This window comes from Haliaeetus albicilla, chromosome 27 (genome assembly GCF_947461875.1).
Source record: "Haliaeetus albicilla chromosome 27, bHalAlb1.1, whole genome shotgun sequence".
In the NCBI taxonomy this organism is placed as follows: Eukaryota; Metazoa; Chordata; class Aves; order Accipitriformes; family Accipitridae; genus Haliaeetus; species Haliaeetus albicilla.
The window spans coordinates 15,831,556-15,854,085 of record NC_091509.1 but is presented as its reverse complement, the minus strand read 5'-3'; the positions used below and the strand labels follow the sequence as shown (position 1 = coordinate 15,854,085).

Genomic DNA, 22,530 nt, shown 5'->3' with positions numbered 1-22,530 from the left:
TAATTTTCATTCTAAGAACAATGAACTCATTGAGATCTACGAGGTAACTTTTAAATCAATCAAAATGTAAATTAGAGATAAATACGCTTCTAATTTGAGCATATTTAGTGGTGGCAGAGCATGTGCTTGAAGCTTTTGCCTCGTGTGCAGAACATGGTAGCACAGACTGTGCTAGTTCCTTCAAGCCCTGTCATGCTTATAATTACCAATACTTCAGGAGCAATTAAATTCCTCAGTCCTTGATCTAAATTGCAGTGAGAAAGATGGAGCAAAGGATGGCTTGTCTCCTGCAACGAATTTACTTGCTAAATAGGCAGTGTGGCACAGCCATAAATATTTAAGTTTTAACTTGTAGAGTGAATGATAAAATACTTGCCCACTGAGCTTGTATGACCCCAAACCACTGTCAACCAATGCTGAGAGGGTCTCACTGTTCCTCAAGGGTGTATTTCTTGGTAGAAATGGTGAAAGTGATGATGACTGTTGTGGGAATTGGAGTACTTTTGCCTAACAACTGAACAGGGATCCCTCCCTCAGGTCCCATGGATGAGAAGAGCAGATTTTAAGTTGTTCTAACTCATCCAGTCACACTTTTTCTTAGACCAGTGACTCAACATTGAACTGTCCTCTTAAGGAAGGATGCTGCTATCCCATAATATGGAGATTACCTGCTTGCTCTAGATTTCCTCTGGATAGGAAGGAAATCTGTGCAGCCATTTACTGTTCTTTGCAACAGCTAGAGAAAACTGATCCACTCTCTGACCCCCCAGCTAGAGCATGGAAATGCAGGCATGTTCATAGCCTAAACTGTCTTGTTGCATGGCTCTCACCTGCCTGAAGGGAGTAGTGGATTTCGGCATTGGCTCCTTGGTCCTGATCAAGGGCTCTGACTTGTACAACCTCTGTGCCCACCGCTGCTGAGTCCAGCACTTCTGCTTCGTAATGGATGCTGCTGAACTGCGGAGGGTGAAGGTTGCAGTTCTCCACGTGGATGATGACTCGAACAAAGTTCCTCTTGATGGGGACCTCCTGGTCTCGTACCTGAATGACAGAGGAAAAGCAGGTACAGTCACACTCAGGGAGAAGGCAGCCTTGCCTGCACCAGGCTTCCAAGTAGCTCATCAGGACTCTTACAGAGAGTGGAATTTTTCAGTGGTACCAACCCCTGGGGTGGGAATGAGCCTGTAAGTTTCAGCACCAAAGTTCAGCCTTGAACTTGAAACCAAACATTAACAATTATTCACCATGCTTTCTTGTATAAGAATCCAGTGGCCCTCCAATGAAATTAGCAGGTGAAGGGCTCAGCACATGGTTAGAGGAAAGCAGGGTATTACCTAGATTTATCCAGGATGGTTATATAGTAAAGGTTAACACCCTGCTTTCCTCTTACCTGTTGTTCTAGACAAATTCTCCCTCAAAGACTAGAACCAGTTTTAATTTCTCCAGCGACCCATATGTCCCGGCCAAGCTGATGGACTCAGCAGGGTTTGGCTAGGACTCACCATCACTGTTAGGGTGTGCTGAGGCATGGGCTGGGAACTGAAGCCTTCTGCAGTTGTGAGGACCCCGCTGCTTGGATCCAACTGGAAAAGTCTTGTGCTTTTGGGGTCCACGCTGCCATGGATGGTGTAGATGAGCCCCTTGCCTTTGTCTTTGTCTGTTGCACGGACTTGAAGGATTTCCCTCCCCGAGGGGGTATCTTCAGGAATCCTCACCTCGTAATGGTTCTCCAGGAACTGGGGACGGTGCTGGTTAATGTCAATCACGTGGATAAATGCCTGTGGGGGAGACAGCACGGTGAGGGCAGCAGAGACATGGGAGCAACCTGGCTTATGCAGCCATGTAAAATCTCAGCTACGAACCCCTTTTGGGTGTAGCCGTGCTCTGAACCTTGCAACTGTCACAGCTTTCCAACTCTTGGGGCTTTGCCATCCATGGTGACTGGGAGCCCTTTTGTCCTTCTCCCCAAGGAACTCCTGCTGTGCCTTCCCTTAGTGATTTTCAGTTTGCTTCCTCTCTGTTTTTTTTTTTAATTTCCCCGATCTGGCAATCCATTCAGAGTGAACGTGCCTGCACTTGGCACACAGGGAAACCGTCACAGCCTGCCATGAAAAGTAATAGTCGCTCAGCTGTGGTGCCAGCTTTGCTGGCTGGTGCCTCCACACCAGCCCTCATTAATTACATGCCAGAAAGCTGACAGAGGGGGGATGTTTGGTAAAGGAAGGGAGGGGCTGGCCTATCTCAAGAGCAGCACATGTGTGAAGAAGGTATGCAGAAGCAAAGTTTGTGGTCTACAATTTGAGCCAAATCTTCCCCTCTGCATTTAACAGCAAACCCCTGTGAATGTCCTGCCTGAATCCTGCCTGCCAAGTCACCTAGTTTCTCCTGTTTGATGTCCTTCCCTGACTGTCCTCACTCCCCTACCGATGTGTTTACTGCGTCTTAGGAAGTCCCAACCAAGAGTAGGAATTTTCTTCCTTTAGCAAACCTGAACATGGCATGGGTGTTTTGCACAAGCAGGTTTTTTGACATCTGCTAGCAGCCTCGAGTGCCAAAATAAATGTAGGGATGAGATGCAAGGTGGCAGGGAATGCACACCAGGCAAGGTGGGGCTTTGTTTGTTTATTTGGAACAATACTTGAAGGTAGTTGACATTGCATTTCACAGGAATGGTAGTGTTCTTCAATCATCATCCCCTGCAAACCTCCATAGTGAATTTCCCACAATAAGCGTCACTGATGGGTGACTCACGTTCTAGGTCTTCCTGTGCAGTGCGGGCTGGATTTTTGGCTGCTGCTTATGCGTGGAGAAAATGGTTGGTGAAAGATCAAGCTCTGAATATCCTTCTTGACTGTAGGTAAAGATGGGCAAATCTCAGCAGCCGTTTTAGTTGGGGCTCAGGGACATGCCTGAGAGCACAGTGCCTCCTTTCACCAGTGCTTGCTTTTCAGGTGACCGCTCAGAGGACACAGCATCTCTGCAGCTGCCCCGCTCGCCCACTGGACCTCAGTACTGATATGTTATCAATGCACTTGGAGCAGCACAGGGTGGGGCCTGACTTCACCTCTTGCAGATGCATCTGTGCTGGCTTTACATAGGCTAGCAAGTCCCAGGAACGCCCCTTGACATGGTACCATGGACCCAAGCCTGATCTAACTGCATATGCATTTCCCTTATGTCTTAGCATTTGTCCCAGCCATGTTGTAGTTCAGCCTGAGCAGCTGAGAGCAAGTTGAGGTCTCGGAGTGTGAACTGCCACCCCAGCTTGGCTGGTGGTGTAGATGTGTCCTTGTGTGCTGGCTGTGATCAACAGGAAAGACCCAGGCTTTCCTAGATCATTTGCGTTTCCAACAACATCTTTCAAAAAAAAAAAAAAAATCTTAGCTTGGTACTTAGGAAAGGCTTGGGTCACTGTGTAATGTAAGATCACAGTGTAAGAAGATTTTTGTGCCTGGGACCTGATCCAGAGCTCAGCAGAGTCAGAAGAAAGATTCCCTTGGCATATACTCACTCTAGATGGGGTCTCTACTAAAGAAGAAGACATTACCTGGGTTTTTATAGTAGTGGACCCATCAGTGACTTCTACCGTCAGGTTATAGCTTGACTTCTTCCTTGCATCGAGGGCTCTTGCAATGACCATGCTGCCTGTACTCTTTTCAATGTCAAAATCCATGTCATCATCGCCACCTGGGATAAGGGAGGGATGAGAAAAGGAAATGGGGAGGCAGTTATAGCTAGATTTCTGTCTGGAGCAAGCTGCAGGAACTGGCAGCCTCTGCAGGGGAAGGGATTCTAGGAGCTGCTTGGAGATCCAAAGGATGAGGATCTCCCCTTCAGACACCATACACAAACCACACAAGGAGCTCATGCCCAGCCACAGATACGTGGCATGCCAGGCAATGTACTTTGAATGAGGACGTGTAGGCATTCATTCCAGCTGTACCTCTTTGGCCACAGCTAGACTGGGGACAGTGCCATAGGTGAGGTTTCCCCCAAATCTGGAAACTCAATACAAAATGTGATAGATGGACACAGGAGACAGGGAGGACATGGAGAAACTGGACAAAGAGGTAGTCACAGATGGTGACAAAGGAGTATGAAAGGGAAGGTGAGGGGAACTGGAGAAAATGAGGAGGAGGAGAAAAGAGGAACGGATGCACATATGCATATGATGTCCTGGCTAGATTTGCAACAGGCACATTTGAACATTGATTTATTTGCACAAGGCATCCAGCTATGCAGCATCACAGGCTTAGCATGGATCAGGGACCCGCAGGGCTGAACGACGCTCTTGCTGGCTTCCAATTCAAGGTCACACTGTGGGCATATCAGTGATGGTCTTCGTTGCCACAGTTGGGAGCCTGTGAGCTACCTGAAGCAGCCCAATTCTTGAACAGTTGGGGAGGCAGACGGCGCTTCCAGGGTGAGCAGAGCCTGTTGCCTCCAACCCAGATGGCTGCATAGCGCAGGGAACCGCAGGCCTGAGCAGCTCAGCAGCAGAAGGCTGTACCTCACACTATTGCTGTTCAGCCCTGGCGTGGTAGCTCCTTTCTCATGCCTCGCTTGCTGGAGGCCTGTGTTAGCTCCCTGTTGCACGTGAAACACCCGCTACGCTGTTCTGAGATACGGAGAGGTAGAAGCAGTTTTCTGCGATTCATCCCAGGTCTCAACTTTTCCCTTCTCGGCTACTGGATGCTCTGGATTCTGCTTTATTCTCTTACCAGCTAGGAAAATCTTGGCTGGTTGTTAAATTACACATCTTGCCTTGTGGGAGAAAGGCAGTGGTTGCCAGCCATCTGGACCACCATTTTTCTGCTGGGAAGGAGACAGAAAGAAGCAGAGACAGAGGAAAAGAGAGACCCATGGAAGCCTTTCCCTGAGAAAAGAGAGAAGGACACCCTTTGCATGGTGCCAAAGGGAAAGAGGAAGCCCAGGAAAGGAGAGAGATGAAGAAAGATGCTGCTTTGTCAGAGTTTTTGCAGACACCATCAACCCCAGTGAAAGAGCCTTCGTGGACTGGGAAAGGTGAGTTTTTGAATGAGGTGTTGAAGGCTCCTGGATCTCTGCATCACGTGCTTGGTTGCCAGCTACTGTGATGCTTTTCTTCCCTAGCAGGGACAATGAAATCCTGTCCTCTTCCACCAGTATAGAAACTAAGAGAGCCCTGAGTAGCACTTGGTGCACTAGGAACTGGCAAAGATGGGGCTGAGCATACAGGCAAGCACTCAGCAGGGAAATGATAGGATTACATTCAGAGAAATATATTGTTAATTCTGCAAACCCAAGCAGACACTACTAAGGCCAGATAAGCCTGGCACTGATATTGCCTGCTCCTTCTAGCATTGTATCTCTTGTTGCTTAATTGTATTTATACACCATTATCCCTGCCCTAATGTAGTAACGGGAAAAACTATTCACTCACCCAATTAAGGCTTTGTCTGACAAGGGCAAGCCCTGCAGGCAGTGTCAGGGAAAGGCTGTGCAAGGCAGATTGGGGCACCACTTCAAAACACCAAATTACATGAGCACAATTGGCCCTCATTCGTAGGACCAGTTCTGCTCACACACTGCCTGATGAGTCCCCTGGGGTGACAGCCTACATCCCCTCTGCCCTAGCATCGTGTGTGTTTGAGAAGGCCCTAGAGCTTCTTCATGTTTCATGTCTAAGTCATCCCTGGGATGCCATGAGGTGGAAAGGAGAGCCCCACCAGTTAGGTCACACCAGCTTTTTGAGGAATCCCTCTCTCCTGGCTCTCCGTCAAGACTATGGGCTCAGCAGGGAGGGAGACATGCCGGGGGGAGGGGGTGTGTGTCTGCAAGCCCCAGCCAGACACCTGGATCCTCACAGGCTGTTTTACCACAACCAACAGTGTCACTTGATTCCCAGGAGGAGCTGGGACTGGTATGCCCTGCCTTTCACGCGACATCGGAGAACACTTCAAACACCGGCAAGTCCCAGAACATCATTAAAAAGTGTGTTAGATAGATAATTGCACTTGGCACCAGAGCCCTTGGACAGGCAGCTTTGTCTATGGCTGTTTAAGCCTTTTGGTGTCTGTGAGAAAGCTTTCCCTGTAGCTCACCTACACCTAAAGCAACCAACTTCATTCGCGCAGGCATGTGAGTGCTGAAAGCCAAGGGAGCTGGGGCAAACGCTCCCAGACACTGCTGCCCTGGTTTAATTTCTGTGTCTCACCTGTGATATTAAACCACACTTGGCTGGGGCCCATTTCGATGCTGATCACTCCCACCATATGGTTTACAGGATCAGTTTCCATCACGGCAAAGTTAAAATGGGGTTCATCGAAAGCTAGTGGCTCCGAGGAAGGGCCAGGCCGGGCAACCCAGCTGATGTGAAGCCGCACGTGGGAGGAAAGTGGTGGGCTGCCGCCATCCGTTGCCTTGACCTGCCAGGAAATGCACATGCAGTCAGGAGAAGGCTGGCTGAGCCCACGGGAAGCTGCTTCTCCCACCCACCAGGAATTTCAGGGCCAAGTGCGCCCAAAATCCCACAAAACAAATCTTGACCCAGTGGCCTGTGCTCTGGCTGCTTCCAAGGCAGAGCCATGTATGTAACCCAAATTCCTCTTGAACATCAAGCAAATCTGCCAAGCTCAATCCACAGCAGAGACCTGGATCACAAGCCTCATTGCAAGGACCCACAGAGTATGGGAAAGCTTTAAACCTATATCCAAGCCCCATGGTCTGATCAGACTGCTAAGTGGAGGCACCGCTGAAACCCAAAGACTGTTCAGGTTCGGGTCACATCCATATAGGATCGTGAATCACTGTGTTCATCTCTGAGAGTGGGTTAGGCAGTTAATTTTAATTTATCCTCTGTTTTAGTAGCTTCTTACCTTCTGCATTTCCCATCATTCCCTCCCAGTTTCTCTCCCTGTAACCCAAGTCTGTCTCATTCAAGCTCTCCTCCCACTGCTGCATTCTCTCCATCTCTTTGCTTCTTTTATCTTTTCTGTTTCTGCAGCCTTTCTTCTCTTTCCCTCTCCACCCATCTCTTTGCATTGTCTCTCTCTCCTTCCCTCTCCTCTCACCGTGAGTATGTTGTATTCGGAGGCAGGAAAAGCTTTCCTGGAGAACACCATGCCGGTTGTGGGGTTGATGGTGAATATCCCTTCCTCCTCCTCCTCAATGGTGTAGGTGATCTGGCTGTTCTGGCCCTGGTCACGGTCTGAAGCAATCAGCCTGTAGACTGGCAGCGGCGTCTCCGAGGCGTCTCTCTCGGGGAGCTGCACCATGAAGAGCTTGTGGGGGAAACTGGGAGGACTGTCGTTGGCATCCAGGACTTGTATCACAACTCTGCTGGTGGACTTCAGGGATGGCTCTCCGTTGTCAGAAACGGCCACCTGCCAAGCAAGCAAAGGGAGTAGGTGACAGAGCAATTTGTCGTGACCTAGGACCCGAGCAGCCAGCCTTCATCCTGATGGGCAATGACTAAAGTAGGGGTTTTGTGTGGATCTGCAGTTGTATCTCAACATTTTCAGAGGCAATTGCTCCTCTCTGCAGGGTAAAATCTGGTGGCTGTAGCTGGCACTGTGCAAGGCTTGTGCATGCACAGGGAGGTGCATCTGCAGGGCTCCTGCTTTGCAGTTGCTCCGGGCAGTGGGTCAGATTGGTCATTAGGGGTCACACAACTGAAAACATTTGTATTGCAATGGCTCGGCAAGTTATCACCCATCCTCACTCCGCTGTGCCTGTGCATGCTCACAGCTTGTTACATTGCAGAGGGAAATGTATTATCCTCAATCACCCTGATAGACTGAAACCCCTCAAGATCCCTCTAATGTAAATACGCATAGCTTGGAGCAGCTAAGGATGGGGGCCGGTAACACAAAACTACACAGCAATGTCTGATACAATGAGATAAATGAGGGTGGATTTCTCTGGCTTGCTCTTTCCCCCATAGCTTATTATCCGTCCTGCTAGAGGACAATTCCAGTCCTCTTCCTGCATTCCCACAGCTTCCAGAACAGGCCTTTTGCTCCAGTCTTCAGTAAGGAAATAATAAACCCTGCAGTACTGCTGCAGCTGTCTCTTAGGGCAACACACACCATTTAATTAAGTTTCCCAGCAGTTGGGAGCTGATGGGATGAGATTCTTTCTCTGTGCTCCAACTTGCAAGGAAAGCTCTTTGAGGACTTAATACACTTGTAGGTAAATAAAGCTAATTACAATCTTCATTACCCACCTCTAGGATATGTTCAGCCTTGTATTCTCGATCCAGCTGCCGTGAAGTTGTAGAAATCAGACCTGCCAAGAAAAAAACCCTTTGAGCTCCAAGACTCAGCGTCCGAGGAAAGCTAGGGCTGATCAAATCCCCGCGTGCCCCACATCAGTCTGCCCGCCCATCCTCTTTCAGGTTCCCTTTGTGATCAGAAGAGAAAATCAGATACCCCCAGAGGGCAAGTTGTCCACTTCCAGTGTGAATCCCTGTGTGGAGGTGCTGCTCTCACTCCTCTGATTACAGAGACCATGGAGGAGGTGGGACACCTACCAGGTGCCTACAGCAGTTGAAGGTTGTGAAGGCATTTGGTGAGAAAGGCTGCAGAACCATGAAAACAAAATTTTTCTTATGCCTCTAAGTAAGAAACATTCTGCATGTGCTGGCACAAGTTTGGCCTCTTAACAAGTCTTGACTCCTATTTTCCCTGTGCTGAACCTTGCTCTTTGTAATTTACAGTGTTTTGACAAAAGTTTGTTTTCTGTCTTGGGAAATACCCTCTATTCTACCACTAGAACAAATGCATTCAGGCTAAAAATAAGGTATACAGTTGATAATAATGTTAGTATATTATTTAAGCCTTGCTAAGAGACAGGCTGAATCCTCTAATAGTTGCAAGATTTGAGGGATTTCTAAAAAATACACACTAGTTTAACTGCAGGGAATAGGTTGGATGCAGGAGGGAGGAATTGTGGCTATAGTAAACTAGAGTTTAAACAAAATCATCATAATTACCTCTTTTTGGCCTGTCAATGACTAAGCTGAGTAGATGCAAGTGTGTAAAGGATGGAGTTGAGGCTTGTGTTTCCACGTCTGGTTTGATAATAGTCTTTATCAAGTGCCTTGACCCTTCGCCTTTGGGGAAAAGCAGCTCTACACCATTTTCACAACTGCTTTACAGATGATGGAAATTGTATATATAATGCATTATCTTCTGAAAGTCATCAAGTCTGATACCTGCGAGTGTTTTTGTCCGTTCCCTGCTCTGCTCCCCGTGGTGGCCGTTATCATTGTGTTTATTCCTTGTGGAGGCAAGCCCTGCTTCCTCGCACAAACGAAAGGCAGAGTGAATTTTCCTGACCACTGGAAGCAGTGATACAGGCTCATGCTACTCTGGGAAATGCTTTGCATGGGAGGCAGCGTACATTTGCAGTGGTGTGAGCACGTGCACTTGTGCATCCTAAAAGACTTGTAAATCAGAGTTGCGTGAACACAACTCTCATTCCTGGTCCAAAGCCAAAAAGTTTTAATTAACAGTATTGTTTCCAGTTGTATCATACTTTAGCGTATTGCTGTCTGAGCAAAAATTTCAAATGGTTGCAAGGAAACACCAGGCAGCTGAAGGAGGGAGCAAGGTGCAGCTGATTGGAACAAGACTATTGTTGACCTTTGCCACATGATCTCTGGGATTATTCATATTTGGCATCAGCCACTGCACTAAACATTTATTTGATGCCTTTACAATCATAAATCAACACTCCTTAATGTGTTATGACAAGATGATTTGAAAGACTCTGTTTGCATGTGTATCATGGATTTTTTTTCTTCTCCCTAATCTTCCTTTTGACCTTCACCTTCCTCGGCAGGTGAAGAGGACTCAGCAGTGGCCTGAGAGCACACTGGCTGAGGAGCTTTTGAACCTCTCCCAGGCTCATAGGAGGCTATAGGGCTCCAATAGCAGCAAAACTCTTGATATGCATGGAAATGCTCGCTTAATGAGGGCCTAAAGAAGGAATCGCAGTAGCAATTCACTGAGATCTCTGATGCTCCTGTCCGCATTGCCGATAGTTTGGCAAGGACAGGGGAGCAAAGCCTAAAACTCCAGCTACCTCAGGGGATGGTTCATAATTTTGGCCAAACAAGCCCATAGGACATATAGCTAGATATTGACAAAGGAGCCACCCAATACCTGTGTGCACACTGGGGATATTTCTAGTCTATTGGATTGCAAAATTCAGTTGCAACAGACTAATACCTTGTTTGCAGTTGGTTACTGCATGCCAGCTGATGGAAGGTAACTTAAACCACTCTGGAGTGATTATTTGGATTTGCTTGGACACACCCTGAAATTCTTTCATGGCCTAATTAATGATAAAAATAAAAGAAAACAGGATCATAGCTGAGCTTTCTAGAGCTGGAAAAGAAGGACTGTGGTGAAGGCAGATGAGCTGGAACTTAATGACTCTCATGAATGTCTGTACCACTGAAGATGTTCAGATCTCCTGGGGAGTATTCTCTATCACAGACCTGTACTGTATCCCAGCTGGGAGTCCTAATGGATGGCATTTTTGGGTTTAGCTTTGTATCTGTTGAGTCACAAGTCAAAGGGTTGGCTTCTCCGCCTGACCCCAGGCAAAATCACTCTGACCCTTACCCTGTGCTCAATCGTGGCTCCCAGTTCTCCTCTCCAGAGCCAATTACCACTCTGCCTTGAGACCAGAAAGCTCTTGTCGTTAACAGTTAATCACTCTAATTCTGTACGGAGCCGTGGTGCTGTGCGGCTGCCAAGGTGCACAAACTGCCAGCAGTGTTCACGCTGAGCACCCAGAGACAGGGAGACGGGGATGGGACGTGGTGCTCGAGAGAAGCCAGCTGGAATTAATGCATATTTTTATTTGTTGCTACTTGGTTATACACCCTGCGAAGCCAGAGGGCTATAATGGAAGTGGAAACTGTTATTAAAGGGGAACTGCCCTCAGCTTTCGTGGCCTGGGGAAACAGTTCCTCAGTTCTTTCTGCTGCCCCCTACAAGGATCTGGAAGTTTAGTTTTTAATGAGAGTGTTTTGTGCGTGTGTGTGCACATGTGCGAGTTATCAGTGCAATCCCTGCCCCTCTGGAAAACACCAGCTAGACAGTCCCACGGACTTGCGATCGAGTGGGTGTCCTTTATTTGTGTTCTTGTATGTGTTCTTGAAGGTTTTTGCTGAGTCCTACAGAGGCTGAACAAAACTGCCAAAGGTCCTAACTGCACTTGGCCAAATTGCCAAGCTCTGTGTTCACCTGAAGATCCAGAAACAATCCCGTCTGTTCCTAGCATACAGGCAGGCACAAACTCTGCTCTGGTAGCCTATCTACACACAGCAATGGGAAAGGATTATCTGCAATTTTCCTGCTTGCTGCCTGGAAAGGGGAGAGAGGAAAGCTGGTCGTGTTGGAACAGGAGCAGCAAAATTAACAGTGCATTGTTGTCAGGGAAAAAAAAATAATAATAACTTCTGCTGGCAAGAGCAGGGCTGGGGTGGAGGTTGCTGGCCCCCTGCCCTGGCTGCAGGGAGGAAAATCTAAGATAGTTAAAATAGCCAGAATCAGGTTTGTAGGCACTGGGGCTTTCACAAGAGCCTGAGAAGGGAAGAGGTTGTTCTGAAATCCTCTTTCTGTTGTCTCACTGTTGCTTCCATTTCACCTTCTCTTCTCCTCCTACCACCTCCCTTCTTGTTCTGACCCTGCTTTGCACCAGTCCATGCTCAGCTGGAGCCTGTGGTACGTTGGCTCAGGGAGCAGCAGTGCAGCCATCCCTCAGATTTAAAGAGCAGGCTGTGTCTGGATGTCCTTCCATGCAGAGAAGTGTAGGGAACCACAGGCATCCTGGGGAAGCCTGTGGACACTGACACAGCAGGAGAAGCACCAGAAGAACAAGCACTAGATAAGAGCTGGAGATGAATAGTCCAAGGTCAAAGGATTCTCCAAACAGCTTTTCAGCGAGATGAATGGCTTCATCCTGACTCTTCCTGACACAGCCTCCCAATTCCCCCCAGTTCTGTCTGGACTAGAACCCTTTTCACATCAGGGACTGCAAACCCTGCACAAAACAAACTGAAAATCATTCCAGCTAAAGAATACCCCAAACCCTACTATCTCCCCATCTCTCCATGTATCTATCTCTCTATCTCTCTATCTCTCTGTCTCCCACAAACACTGCTGTGCACCAGCTGCCAGGCTGGGCTGGAGAGATTCCATTGCCGATGGCAGATAGCTTTCATCTCACTGCGCAGTTTTATTCCCTCTTCTCATTAGCCTTTCATTTATTTTCCCTCTTTTTCTCCACCCTCTTTAGGGAACTGAGAGCTGGAAGAGCTTAGAGCCCTTCTGTGGTAGTTCAGGGATGCTGGAGGAGCCAAGCCCTGCTGAGGGACAGTTATCACGGCTGTTCCTGTCTCCCTGCAAGACCTCAGGAGGAGAAGTAAAGGGGCCTTGATGGTCATGTCTCCACCAGCCAAGCCACCCCCATGTCAAGATACTGGATCAAAAGCAGAACAAGCCGGCTCCAGGACCAGAAATAGGTTACTTGCAATAGTGTGGCACTATGCCCTGAATAATTATCCAGGGCTATTCTGCAGGGTTATTCTGGGTGTAGACGTGCCTGTTGTAACAGTAAATAAGGACCTTAATTCCTATTAGTGCACAGGATGAGAACAAGCTTCCTCATCCTCTCCCTCTGCCAACAGGCTCCTACCAGGATTGCCCTGCCTAGGAGAGACCCAGACTGACCTCTGTCCCTCTCGTGCTCTGACTTATTTCAGGGCCAATGTGACTTATTTGTCCTTTGATGGCAGTGTGGAATAGGAGAAGGGGAGAGGTCTCTATCACAGTCCTCTCCCCAGGTAGGAACCTCCCTTCTGATCCGGGTGCTGGAGGAACTCCCGACATGTGCAGACCATCCTGTCCTTTGCTCAAATTGTGTGACTAAGAGCAGCAGCCTCTGTGGTTTCCTCTTGAAACTTCAACGTTTACCGTTGAATAATGTGACAGAGATTCAGCTTCATCACAGATAAGCAGCTCTGTCTACTCAAACTCTTTTGCTGTCATAGGATTTGGGATTGACCACGGAAGCAGTATTGGCAATCTGGATCATATAGACCTCTGGCATTTCAAGAACTGAAATGTTTCTGGGTCTTTTTGCGATCGTGTCCTCTAGGCAGTGAAAGAAGAGATACATTTATTGCATTTGAAAAACAAAGGACATATCCTAACTAAAAATCCAGAATAAACATCAGTGATCTTGTAGCACTATAGTGCTCAGATACTTGCAGTGTTTTCTCTCTTCTCCTGTTCAAATGTAAGTCATTTGATTTGCACTGCACTGGGATAACCCTTTTTTTTGTATACAACCATGCACTGATGAGAATGACCAGGAAGAGAAAGACCAGCAGTTGATCTTCCAATGCTGCACTACCAGGCTGAGACCAAAGATTATGCTTTTATTCTACTTATTGGAGCAACTAGCATGCCCTTGTCTGCAGAATGAAAATATCACAGGGTTTCCAGTAAGCTGCCTATGGCCCTGAAATTTAGACAAGCTGTGATATTCTTTCTGGCAGTAGTAGCAGATAACTTCTCTTCAGATGCTGTAAGCATGAGGATATAAACTGCTCAGTTTATGCCAATGTTTGCAGGTAATTATTTGTTCTTTTGGGTGACATGCAAGTAAAACAACAGATAACTGAATCCTCATCAGGCTTGGAAGCAGGTCCTTAAACAACCTCCAAGATCAGGGTTTAAATAAGAGACCTCCAGCAACTGTCCAAGAGATAAGATCAGCTCATGGGTTTCTTACAGGACTGACAAACTTATCGCTCTTCACATGCAGATTACCTGACTGTAGAGAGAGATGGATAGGAGATGACTCATACCCAAGAGAGCTTTTTTTGTCCAAGATGGGAATTAAAGGGTTGGCTTAGAGGTGAGGTGTCTCATTAGCAAATGTTCAGATTTTGTCAGTGTTGCTTATTTTACCGTAAAACATGACAGCCTTGGAGCATGACACTGGGGTCAGTTTTGTCTGCTGCCTGCAGCACAGAGAAGGCTGAATTTCCTGCAAGGTTCATGGGTGCAAGCTGGACCTTGGCAGATGAGGGGAGCTAGTCTGGTGTCCTGATATCCATTTCTGGTCTACATCCCATCGAAAAGGCAGTGGTCTTCTTAAACAGGGCCTCTGAAGGCACCTCTCCGTGGAACCCTGCATTTGTGCAAGCTGTCCGTGTGGCTGAGTTGTGCATAGTTGTTTGGACTATGTGGGAAAGTTGGATGCAGAGCAATGCCCTGACCTAGCTAAAAAGCTTCTAACGGTGAAGAGCGCTACAACGGGGGGTAGCAGTGGTCACAGTTAGTTGACATCTCCAGGTGTATCTGTATGGTGCTGTGTAGAGACACCCTATGAATCTCTTACAACCAGGACTTCAGTGTCTCAGCGTACCAATTTCTTTCTAAACATCCCCCTCCTAGCCAGCTGTAGAGGACTGCCAGAGAGCCATTACACCACAGGTAACATGTAATTGAGAGCTGCACTAGCCTTTTTCAATATATCCAGCTCCTTTCTCATCTGAGAGCAGGCTTCTATCCTGCTGCAGTAGGTGAACCGCTTTTATCATCTGCAGGAGATCAAAGTCATGCAATTAATCCTCTCCCATACGCAGGCTCTGTGCCCTCCCTTCCCTCTTCTCCCAGGAGCTGATGGCGTGAAGGGCTCAGCACAGCTTTCCTTGCCAGACTGGCCCAATGTCAGCTCTGCTGGGATGGTTTGAGGAAGCTGTTTACACAAAACATCAGCGGGTTTTTGATGGCTCTGAAAGATCTGGTAATTAATCCTCAGATGAAAGATACAGTCTAGGAAGATGGCAGAAGAGGCTTACTACACTTACTACATTAATAGCGCTGGAGAACGGGTGGAGCCTTTAAATGCAGTGGGATTCACTTTTATTAATCCTGCCTTGGTCTGTCTCAGGAACAGATAGTCACCTCCAGAAGGGTGTTTCCTGGCTCAGGCTGTGCAATAGGGCAGTCGTTTATAAGGGGGAAGATTAAAAGCAGCTGCTTAGTTCTGTTTAGGGCTTTGAAAGTAGCACTTTTGTGTCATTCTAAGAGCCATCTGGATGCAAATAGCTGCCCTCAGGTGGAGGGTTTCAATCCTTAGCCTCCCCACACAGTGTATTCGGAGTCTGGGACTTTTGCTGCAGAAGGAAGGTGTGACAAAGGCAGCTGTGTGGGCTGTTTGTATTGAATATGTAACATCCTCTGGGCACTTGGAAGCCTCAAAAACAGATGCTGAGTTGGGTCAGTCTTACCTGTAATGAGGTTAATGGTGAAGAGTCCTTGAGGATTTCCAGTCAGGATGTGAAAAGTCAGTTTTCCCTCTGAGCTGGCGTCTGGATCTAAGGCATCAAGCTGAAGGACAGATGTGTTTGGTGGGGAATTCTCCATCGCAGAGGCATAGAAGACAGGTCTGGACATCTGAGGTGGGTTGTCATTGGTATCCGTGACTTCAATATAAATTTCAGTCACAGAAGAAAGAGGAATTGTTCCCAGGTCAAGCGCTAGCACTGTCAGCCAGTAGTGAGATGTTCCTTCTCGGTCGAGTGGTCCTATGGTCCGGATGGTGCCTAGAAGAATGACAGAAAGTGTTTGTGAGGGATTTAAGGAACTCAAAACACTTTGTCCTTAATGCCAGACCAGTCTGTGTCTCTAGTCTGCTTCCTGGTATTTGCTGCAGGTATAAACTCTGGCACCAACCTTGTATGGCTGCAAGATTGTGTGGAAGGTGAGGGCTTGCTTGTGCTGAGGGGGATTTGGTACACAAGTGAAAGGGAAGACCTTGGTATTTTGGGGAAGGACAGACACAGATTTTCCATTATTTTAAGGAGACAAACCCTGCTTGCTCCTCCCCAGATACATGCACATTGTATATCCCTGCACAAGCAAGAAAGATTTGAATGCATGGAACTTTGTAAATAGAGATAATATAGAAATGTCCTACTGGGTCAAAAAGTCAGGCCAAACACAGCATGTAGTCTAAGCCTTTAAGGTACACCATTAAACTAAGCTGTCATTACCTGTGTCCTTTTCAATGCGGAAGACGGACAGGCCAGTGCCCTCTCGGAGGAAATATTGAACCTCTCCATCTTTCCCCTTATCGATATCTTTTGCTGTGACCATCATCACTGATGTGCCTTCAGGGCTGTTCTCCTGCACCCAGCCTTTGAAGACAAAGGAGGCAAAGCGTGGTGGGTGCAAGTTCTCGTTGACATCAAGGATGTTCACTTCCAGGTGGCAGAGGGAAGAGCGAGAGAAGGGCTTCCCACCGTCACTGACCTGCACGGTTAGATTGTAAGAGTCCTTCTTCTCATAGTCCAGCTCCTTCTCCAACCGGAGTGCCCCAGTCAGCTTATCCACATGAAACATCATCTCCTCGTCATTAATGAGGCTGTACCTCACCTCACCCCCAGAGCCAGCGTCTGGGTCAAAAGCCTCCAGAAACAGTAGAATGGTTCCCACGGGCAGGTCCTCTGGGACCTTCACACTGTTGAGGGCTGGGAGGCATTGCGGGGTGTTGTCATTTACATCTTCCAGAGTCACAATGAGATCCGTAAGGGAGAACAGCTGGTAGCCTGTTTTGGGCTGGTCCCTAGCTTCTATTTTCAGCACGTAGCAAGGCCACAATTCTCTATCCAGGGCACCTGTAACAGTCACTTCTCCAGTGACACTGTTAATAGCAAACTTATCAGTAGGGGTTAGGAGAGAATATTTTACTCTCCCATTGTCATCTGTATCGGCATCTTCTGCTTTAAGTTGAGCTATTGTTGTCCCAGTTGCTACATGTTCTGGTATTGCCACCCAGTAGGCACCTTGTGGGAATTTAGGAGTGTTATCATTGGTATCCAACACATTCACAGCCAAGAGTTTCCAAGATGATTTTTGTGGCGTGCCAAGGTCGTACACAGTAATGTTAAGAATGTAGAAGCTGGTTCGTTCATGATCTAAAGGAGAAAGGACTTGAAGGAAACCCAGTTCCAGGTCAATGGTAAAGCAACTGTCATCATTTCCATCTGAGATCACATAGACCAATTTTCCATTAAAACCGGTATCAGGATCAATAGCTGAAAGGTCAGCAATAGTTGAGTTGATGGGAACAGTCTCTATGATATCAATAGATCGTGGAAAGCTGTCATCAAACTTTGGAGCATTATGGTTTATAAGGTGCAAGTTCAGAGATGTTTCGTCATCCTGCCCGTGGCCTTGAGACTGAGACTCAATAGAGTGTATGATAGTTTCTGTCAGCTGTTTCAAGACTCCTGTTTCCTCACACTGCATTTTGACAGGGAGACCTTGGCTGACCACAGTGATATTTACAGAAGTTGGCAAAGCGTAGTTCTCTCCATCTGTTGCAGTTATTTTCAAAGAGTAGAAAAGTGGCTGTTCAGAAGGAAGATCTCGCAGAGATATTCTAAGGGATATTACTCCAGAGATGGGATTCAGTTCAAAATGCCGTAACTCATTGCCAGACTTGATTTCGTATTTGATATGCTGCAGCTCATCACTGTCGATTGCAGAGACTGTGGCCACAGGGTTCCCAACAGGAAAGTCCCGTGGGATGGTGCCACTGCAGCTTGCCTTCTCAAACACAGGAGCATTGTCATTGACATTGCTCAGCATGAGGGAGACGTACACCTCCGTTTCATGACGGAAGGGTGAGCCCCAATCTGATGCCCACACTCGCAGATGATACCATCTCTGCATCAACTCATAGTCCATTGACTTGGAGGTGGAAATGATGCCAGAATAGGGGTCAATGACAAAGGGAACTGATTTCTGGTTGGCTATGGTGTAGGTGACAAAGCCATTATCTCCTTCATCTTCATCTGTAGCCCTTACTGTTAAGACACTGGTACCAGGAGGAACATTTTCATCAAAGGCCCCGCGGTATGAAGACTGACTAAAACTTGGAGCATGATTGTTGCAGTCAGTGATGTCAATGACAACAGTTGTGGATATGTGACTGTTAATGGTTGTAACTTCAAGTTCAAAATGAGACTGCTCGTGGAAGTCCATTGGTCTGACTGTAGTTATCAGTCCAGTGTGAGGATTGATTTTAAAGCTTGTGCTGTCAGGAGTAGGTCTCAAAATATATTTAAGATTTGGGAAGACTGGTGTGACCTTCACCATAACAACTTGGCTTCCAGCTGGGGAAAATTCACTGAGCTGGGCCCGGTACACTTCTTTCTCAAACCTGGCAGAGACATACTTGGAGGGAGGTATATGGATAACTCTAATAGGAGAGAACAGTGGTGGCTTGCTCTTGTCCTTGGCTTGCAGACTGAGGTTGAAACCGAATGGGTAAAGTAGCCAGTTGATCTCTTTGGTTGACACAATCATGAACTCAGTGCTCCCAAAGTAGGATTTGATGGCTTTGAAATGTCTTCCCGGATCTCCGTCCACAAAGTCAACCGAATCTATCCCTGCTTCTGAGTCACCACTTTCTACAGACAGAGTTGCATAGAGAAAGTCTTCAGCTGAGTCAGGTGGTGTCACCTTCACCGAGGAGATAGAAGGGGGTTTCCTGGCAGATGGCTCCACCTGGATCATGAGACTAGCCAAGTTCCCAAAGCCGTTCCCCTCCATGATCTTTCTCATTCTGTCCACAGCCAAAACCTGCAGGTGATGCCTGCCTCGATGGGTGCTGTTTAGCCTACCAGTGGTCATAACTGCTCCCGTGGTGGGGTGGACGGTGAATAGGTCCGACTTGGTGTTGAGGGCGTAGTAGAACTCGGCATTCTGGCCAGCATCAGCATCAGTGGCACTGAGAGTGCTGACCACCGTTTTCAGAGGAGTGTCTTCTCTGATGGACACTTTGTAGGAGGGGGGTGAAAAGAGAGGTTTCAAGTCATTTCTGTCCAGAATGTGGATCAAGACTTTGGCCCAGGCTTCATAGGCAAAGGTGCTCTCTGTGGCCTTGATTATTAACATATAACTGTCTTTGACCTCCCGGTTTAAAAGTGCTGTGTTGCTGCTCCTGGTTCTTATTCTCAAGAAGCAGAAATCCCCGATCACGTGCTCCTCTGTTTTAAAGAGACCAGTGTTGTCCCCAGAGGCTATTCTGTATCTGATGTCCCATTCGGGGTCTGTCTTGTAAATACCCATTTTCACATAGCTCTCCACATAGGTCTTGGGGGCTGAATTCTCATAGATGGTGGCATTGTAGAAGAAGTGGGTGAAGTGCAGAGGGGAAGTGTTGCCTTTCTCACAGCTCGCCTTGTGAACCACACAGTGCATCAGGAAAACAGCAAAACTCAGGAAGTGCCTCCTGATAGTGACTTCCATGGTGTGGTGTCTCCTTGGGTCCTGCAAGTGTCAAAGGAAGAACATTGGTAATTTTTATTAAGGCCCGTGTGTTAGAGAAAAATTCCCCATGTGTTAGAGAAAAAGTCCCCATGGGCTCAGCCTCACCTCCATGCTCTCTCTACCCTGACCTTTGCTGCTGCGGTTGTTAGCTCAGCTCTTCTTCCCTCTCTCCCAGTGAGAGACCTGCCCTCCCACATCCCCATGCTGGCTTAGATCCATTCACATTCTCTCCTTCAGTTTTTGCCCTTGTAGAGGCCAAAATGTGAAAAGCCATACAAAATACTCTGATCAGGCCGACTTCCTATTCTGTGAACGATCTCTCCCTCCCTTCATTCTGCCTTCTCCCTAGTCAAACAACATATTCGAACTCTCCACCCCCAATCCAAACCTCACTTCTGTTTTGTTTCTCCATCCTCCCTTCTCCATCTTAACTTCTCTCTCCATACAAGTTCTTGCAAAGTATTTTCAGGAGTCGGTATATAAACTGTGATTTGATGTCTCTCCCCTTGGCTTGTCTTCCCTTTCCTCTCCCCCTGCCACAGCAATCTGTTCTCCTTCCCCAGCAGGGATGCCCTGCTACGTTGTGCAAATTCCTTCCGAATGGCCAGCTCTACAATGTGGCCTTTTTGACAGCTTTAGCTCAGGTCCTAGTCAAGTTGTATCTCAGTTACCGCAAAGTTCTTCTAATTCACAGGTCTGACCCTGGCTGTCTCCTCTGTGTTGCTTGAGAGAGCAGATTTCTAGCAAGACACTTTGACCATGTCACCCTCAGCCATTGAGTAATCTCTCTGGTTCCTCCCATCTCACGGCAAAGCCCCAGGGTCAGGATTCCTGCGGAGGATCTGCCATCCATGATCACCTGCCATCAACTTCCTTCTCTAATGGCTCCTGAGCATCTGCAGTTCCATGATTTATCTCTGTGAACAAGGTGTATCAAAGAAGGAACTGGATAGCACATACACGATTAACGAGGATGTAACTTTATTAGTGAGCTTTGCAGAGCTTGTTAAAGGATCAAGGCCTGTTCTTTTCAAAAACTAAGTGCATGCTGCTGTGTGTGCAGTTAGGGGTTGAAACCAGGGATAAGCTAAATATAGATGCATATATTTCCCCTAGATATCCCAGGAGATCTTTATCTAGAACTGTTTCTTCCTCTTTTAAATTTAAATTATATATCAAGTACCTGCCAGTCATTTGGCACATTCCTAATTTAAACAGGGAAGACTTGTTTTTCCAGACACTTTTTCAAGACTCATCTCTTTAAAAGCCAGAACTAGTTCAATTTATAAGTCAAGTCGAATGTTAGGAACAAATTATTGGAGTCTAACTAACTATGTGTCATATTCTCTCACTGAGATACCTAATTACCAATAAATACAAAGCTGTAGATGACATACTTCCTTCAGATCCCTTTTTCCTTGGTAAATAGATGCCAACCATCCAGCAATTTCCCTGCTGTGGTCATTACTTTTTGAAACAAACAGTCCGAAGCTGAAGTGAAAGTACAAGAATTTGTAGAGAAATCAACACAATTTGGATTTGACAAAATTCAAACTCATTTTTTTATGACATCATTTCACTTCTAGGAAATACAACATGTCCCAAATGCACAGCAAATGAAAGAAAATCTTGGAGGACAGGGCTAGGTGATCCAGAAAGGCAAGTGGTTCCTTCTGAGAAGTTGAAAACCATGTTCTTAAAAGCTCTGCATGTTACTTAACAATGCTTAAGAGTTTTGCAGCATGTAGGGACTTGCCTAGAGCTGCTCCCTTCCAACATTTTCAACTGCTGAACCTGGAAAGAAGATGTATGCACGCTGCGTGCGCGTGTGTCTGCTAGGACTGTGGAGCAGGAAAAGTCACATACAATTCAGAGTAGAATAAGGCAGCAGAATGAAACAGCAACAAAAAACAGTGCTGTTCACGAACAGCAGAATTAATGAAGGTGATCGCTTTGTATCTGGGCTAATTGACTTTTTAATTGAATTGTACTGAAATGGCAATGTGAACTCAGCTCTTATAAGACATCAGAGAACCCACAAGGCAGAGATGTTATGAACTCCACAACCACAAGAAAAGCTGGAGCTAGAGCACATGCCTTCTTGGGCACCAGCAATTCAATATGGGAGGATAACCTTGAGCAAGGAGTGGGTTTTCTGGTGTTTAACAAGATGCAAACTTTCTTCTGAATCTCTCCTGGAATGTCCTTAACCTCATTCTTCCCTGTAGATTTCCTGACACCTAAGAAGGGCTGCACTTACATTGCTGTTTTGCCCTCTGTGGGGGCATTAGCAGGGTTTTACTCCCCTGTCCAGCTAATTATTTTGCAAATGCTGTCATGACCTCATATTTCTGAGAGCTTTGCTCTCAATTACAAGCTGGGCTGAAAGCAATCAATGGCTTCAGCAGTTATTATGAAGGACGGAGAGTACCTACGCACATGGGGCATGAGACAGAAGCCTCATTTCCTCTGGAAATGATCTGAAACTTTGAAAGGCACAGCCAAAACCTAGGGAGAATTTTCTAGAAGGCATCACTATCAACTTTTGAAGTCTAACAGTTTGTCTTTGTGGCAGGACCCATGCCCAAAGCCCCAACATTAGCACAGAGAGCCTGTCGTGTCCCCTGACAGCAACTGCTCTGAGACGTCCTATTTCATCACCTTTATTACTGCATGTGCATCTGCTTGGACAATTTCTGTACCAATACTGCTGGGAAATCCTATCATTGTTGGAACAATTCCACACAAGCCCATGTTTGTCCTCTCTTATTTTATCCTTTGGTGAAAGAATGACACAGAGAGGGTTGGTCACACTAGTGTCCTTCAAGAGTTGACCTATTCCAGTTGTGTGTCCTGAGGATCCCAGATGAGCTCACAGCTTCCCAACCCGGGACGGGAAACCATCACCTACTACTTGTAGCCTGTTGTTTCTTCTTTAGTAGGTTGCACTGGGAAACGATGACACACTGGCTATCTTGTTTCTCTTTCTCCAGCATGGTTTTAATGTAATTTGAAGAGTAGTAGATCTCCCAGGAGATAACCATGCAGCCCCTGCTCTGTCTCCTGCTTCTGGGATCATTTACACCATATTCACAATGCAAAACCATCCAGAAGTGGGACTGGGACATTTCCAAAGGTCATGGTGAAGCTCAAAAGAAAAAATGGGGCACAGTGCTCT

General features: G+C 46.9%; 1 protein-coding gene across 1 annotated transcript in view; it reads right to left on the bottom strand.

Moving 5' to 3' along the window:
• FAT2 (FAT atypical cadherin 2) overlaps positions 1 to 22,530 on the bottom strand; it is a 59,920-nt gene that overhangs the window by 27,751 nt on the left and 9,639 nt on the right. Inside the window, exons 2-9 of the mRNA XM_009917185.2 lie at positions 16,067 to 19,352; positions 15,302 to 15,616; positions 8,207 to 8,268; positions 7,053 to 7,364; positions 6,197 to 6,407; positions 3,548 to 3,687; positions 1,503 to 1,778; positions 831 to 1,041 (exon numbers count right to left, since the gene is read on the bottom strand). Coding sequence (XP_009915487.2) covers positions 831 to 1,041; positions 1,503 to 1,778; positions 3,548 to 3,687; positions 6,197 to 6,407; positions 7,053 to 7,364; positions 8,207 to 8,268; positions 15,302 to 15,616; positions 16,067 to 19,331 — 4,792 coding nt within the window. The 5' untranslated portion in view covers positions 19,332 to 19,352. The remainder of the gene's footprint in view (positions 1 to 830; positions 1,042 to 1,502; positions 1,779 to 3,547; positions 3,688 to 6,196; positions 6,408 to 7,052; positions 7,365 to 8,206; positions 8,269 to 15,301; positions 15,617 to 16,066; positions 19,353 to 22,530) is intronic.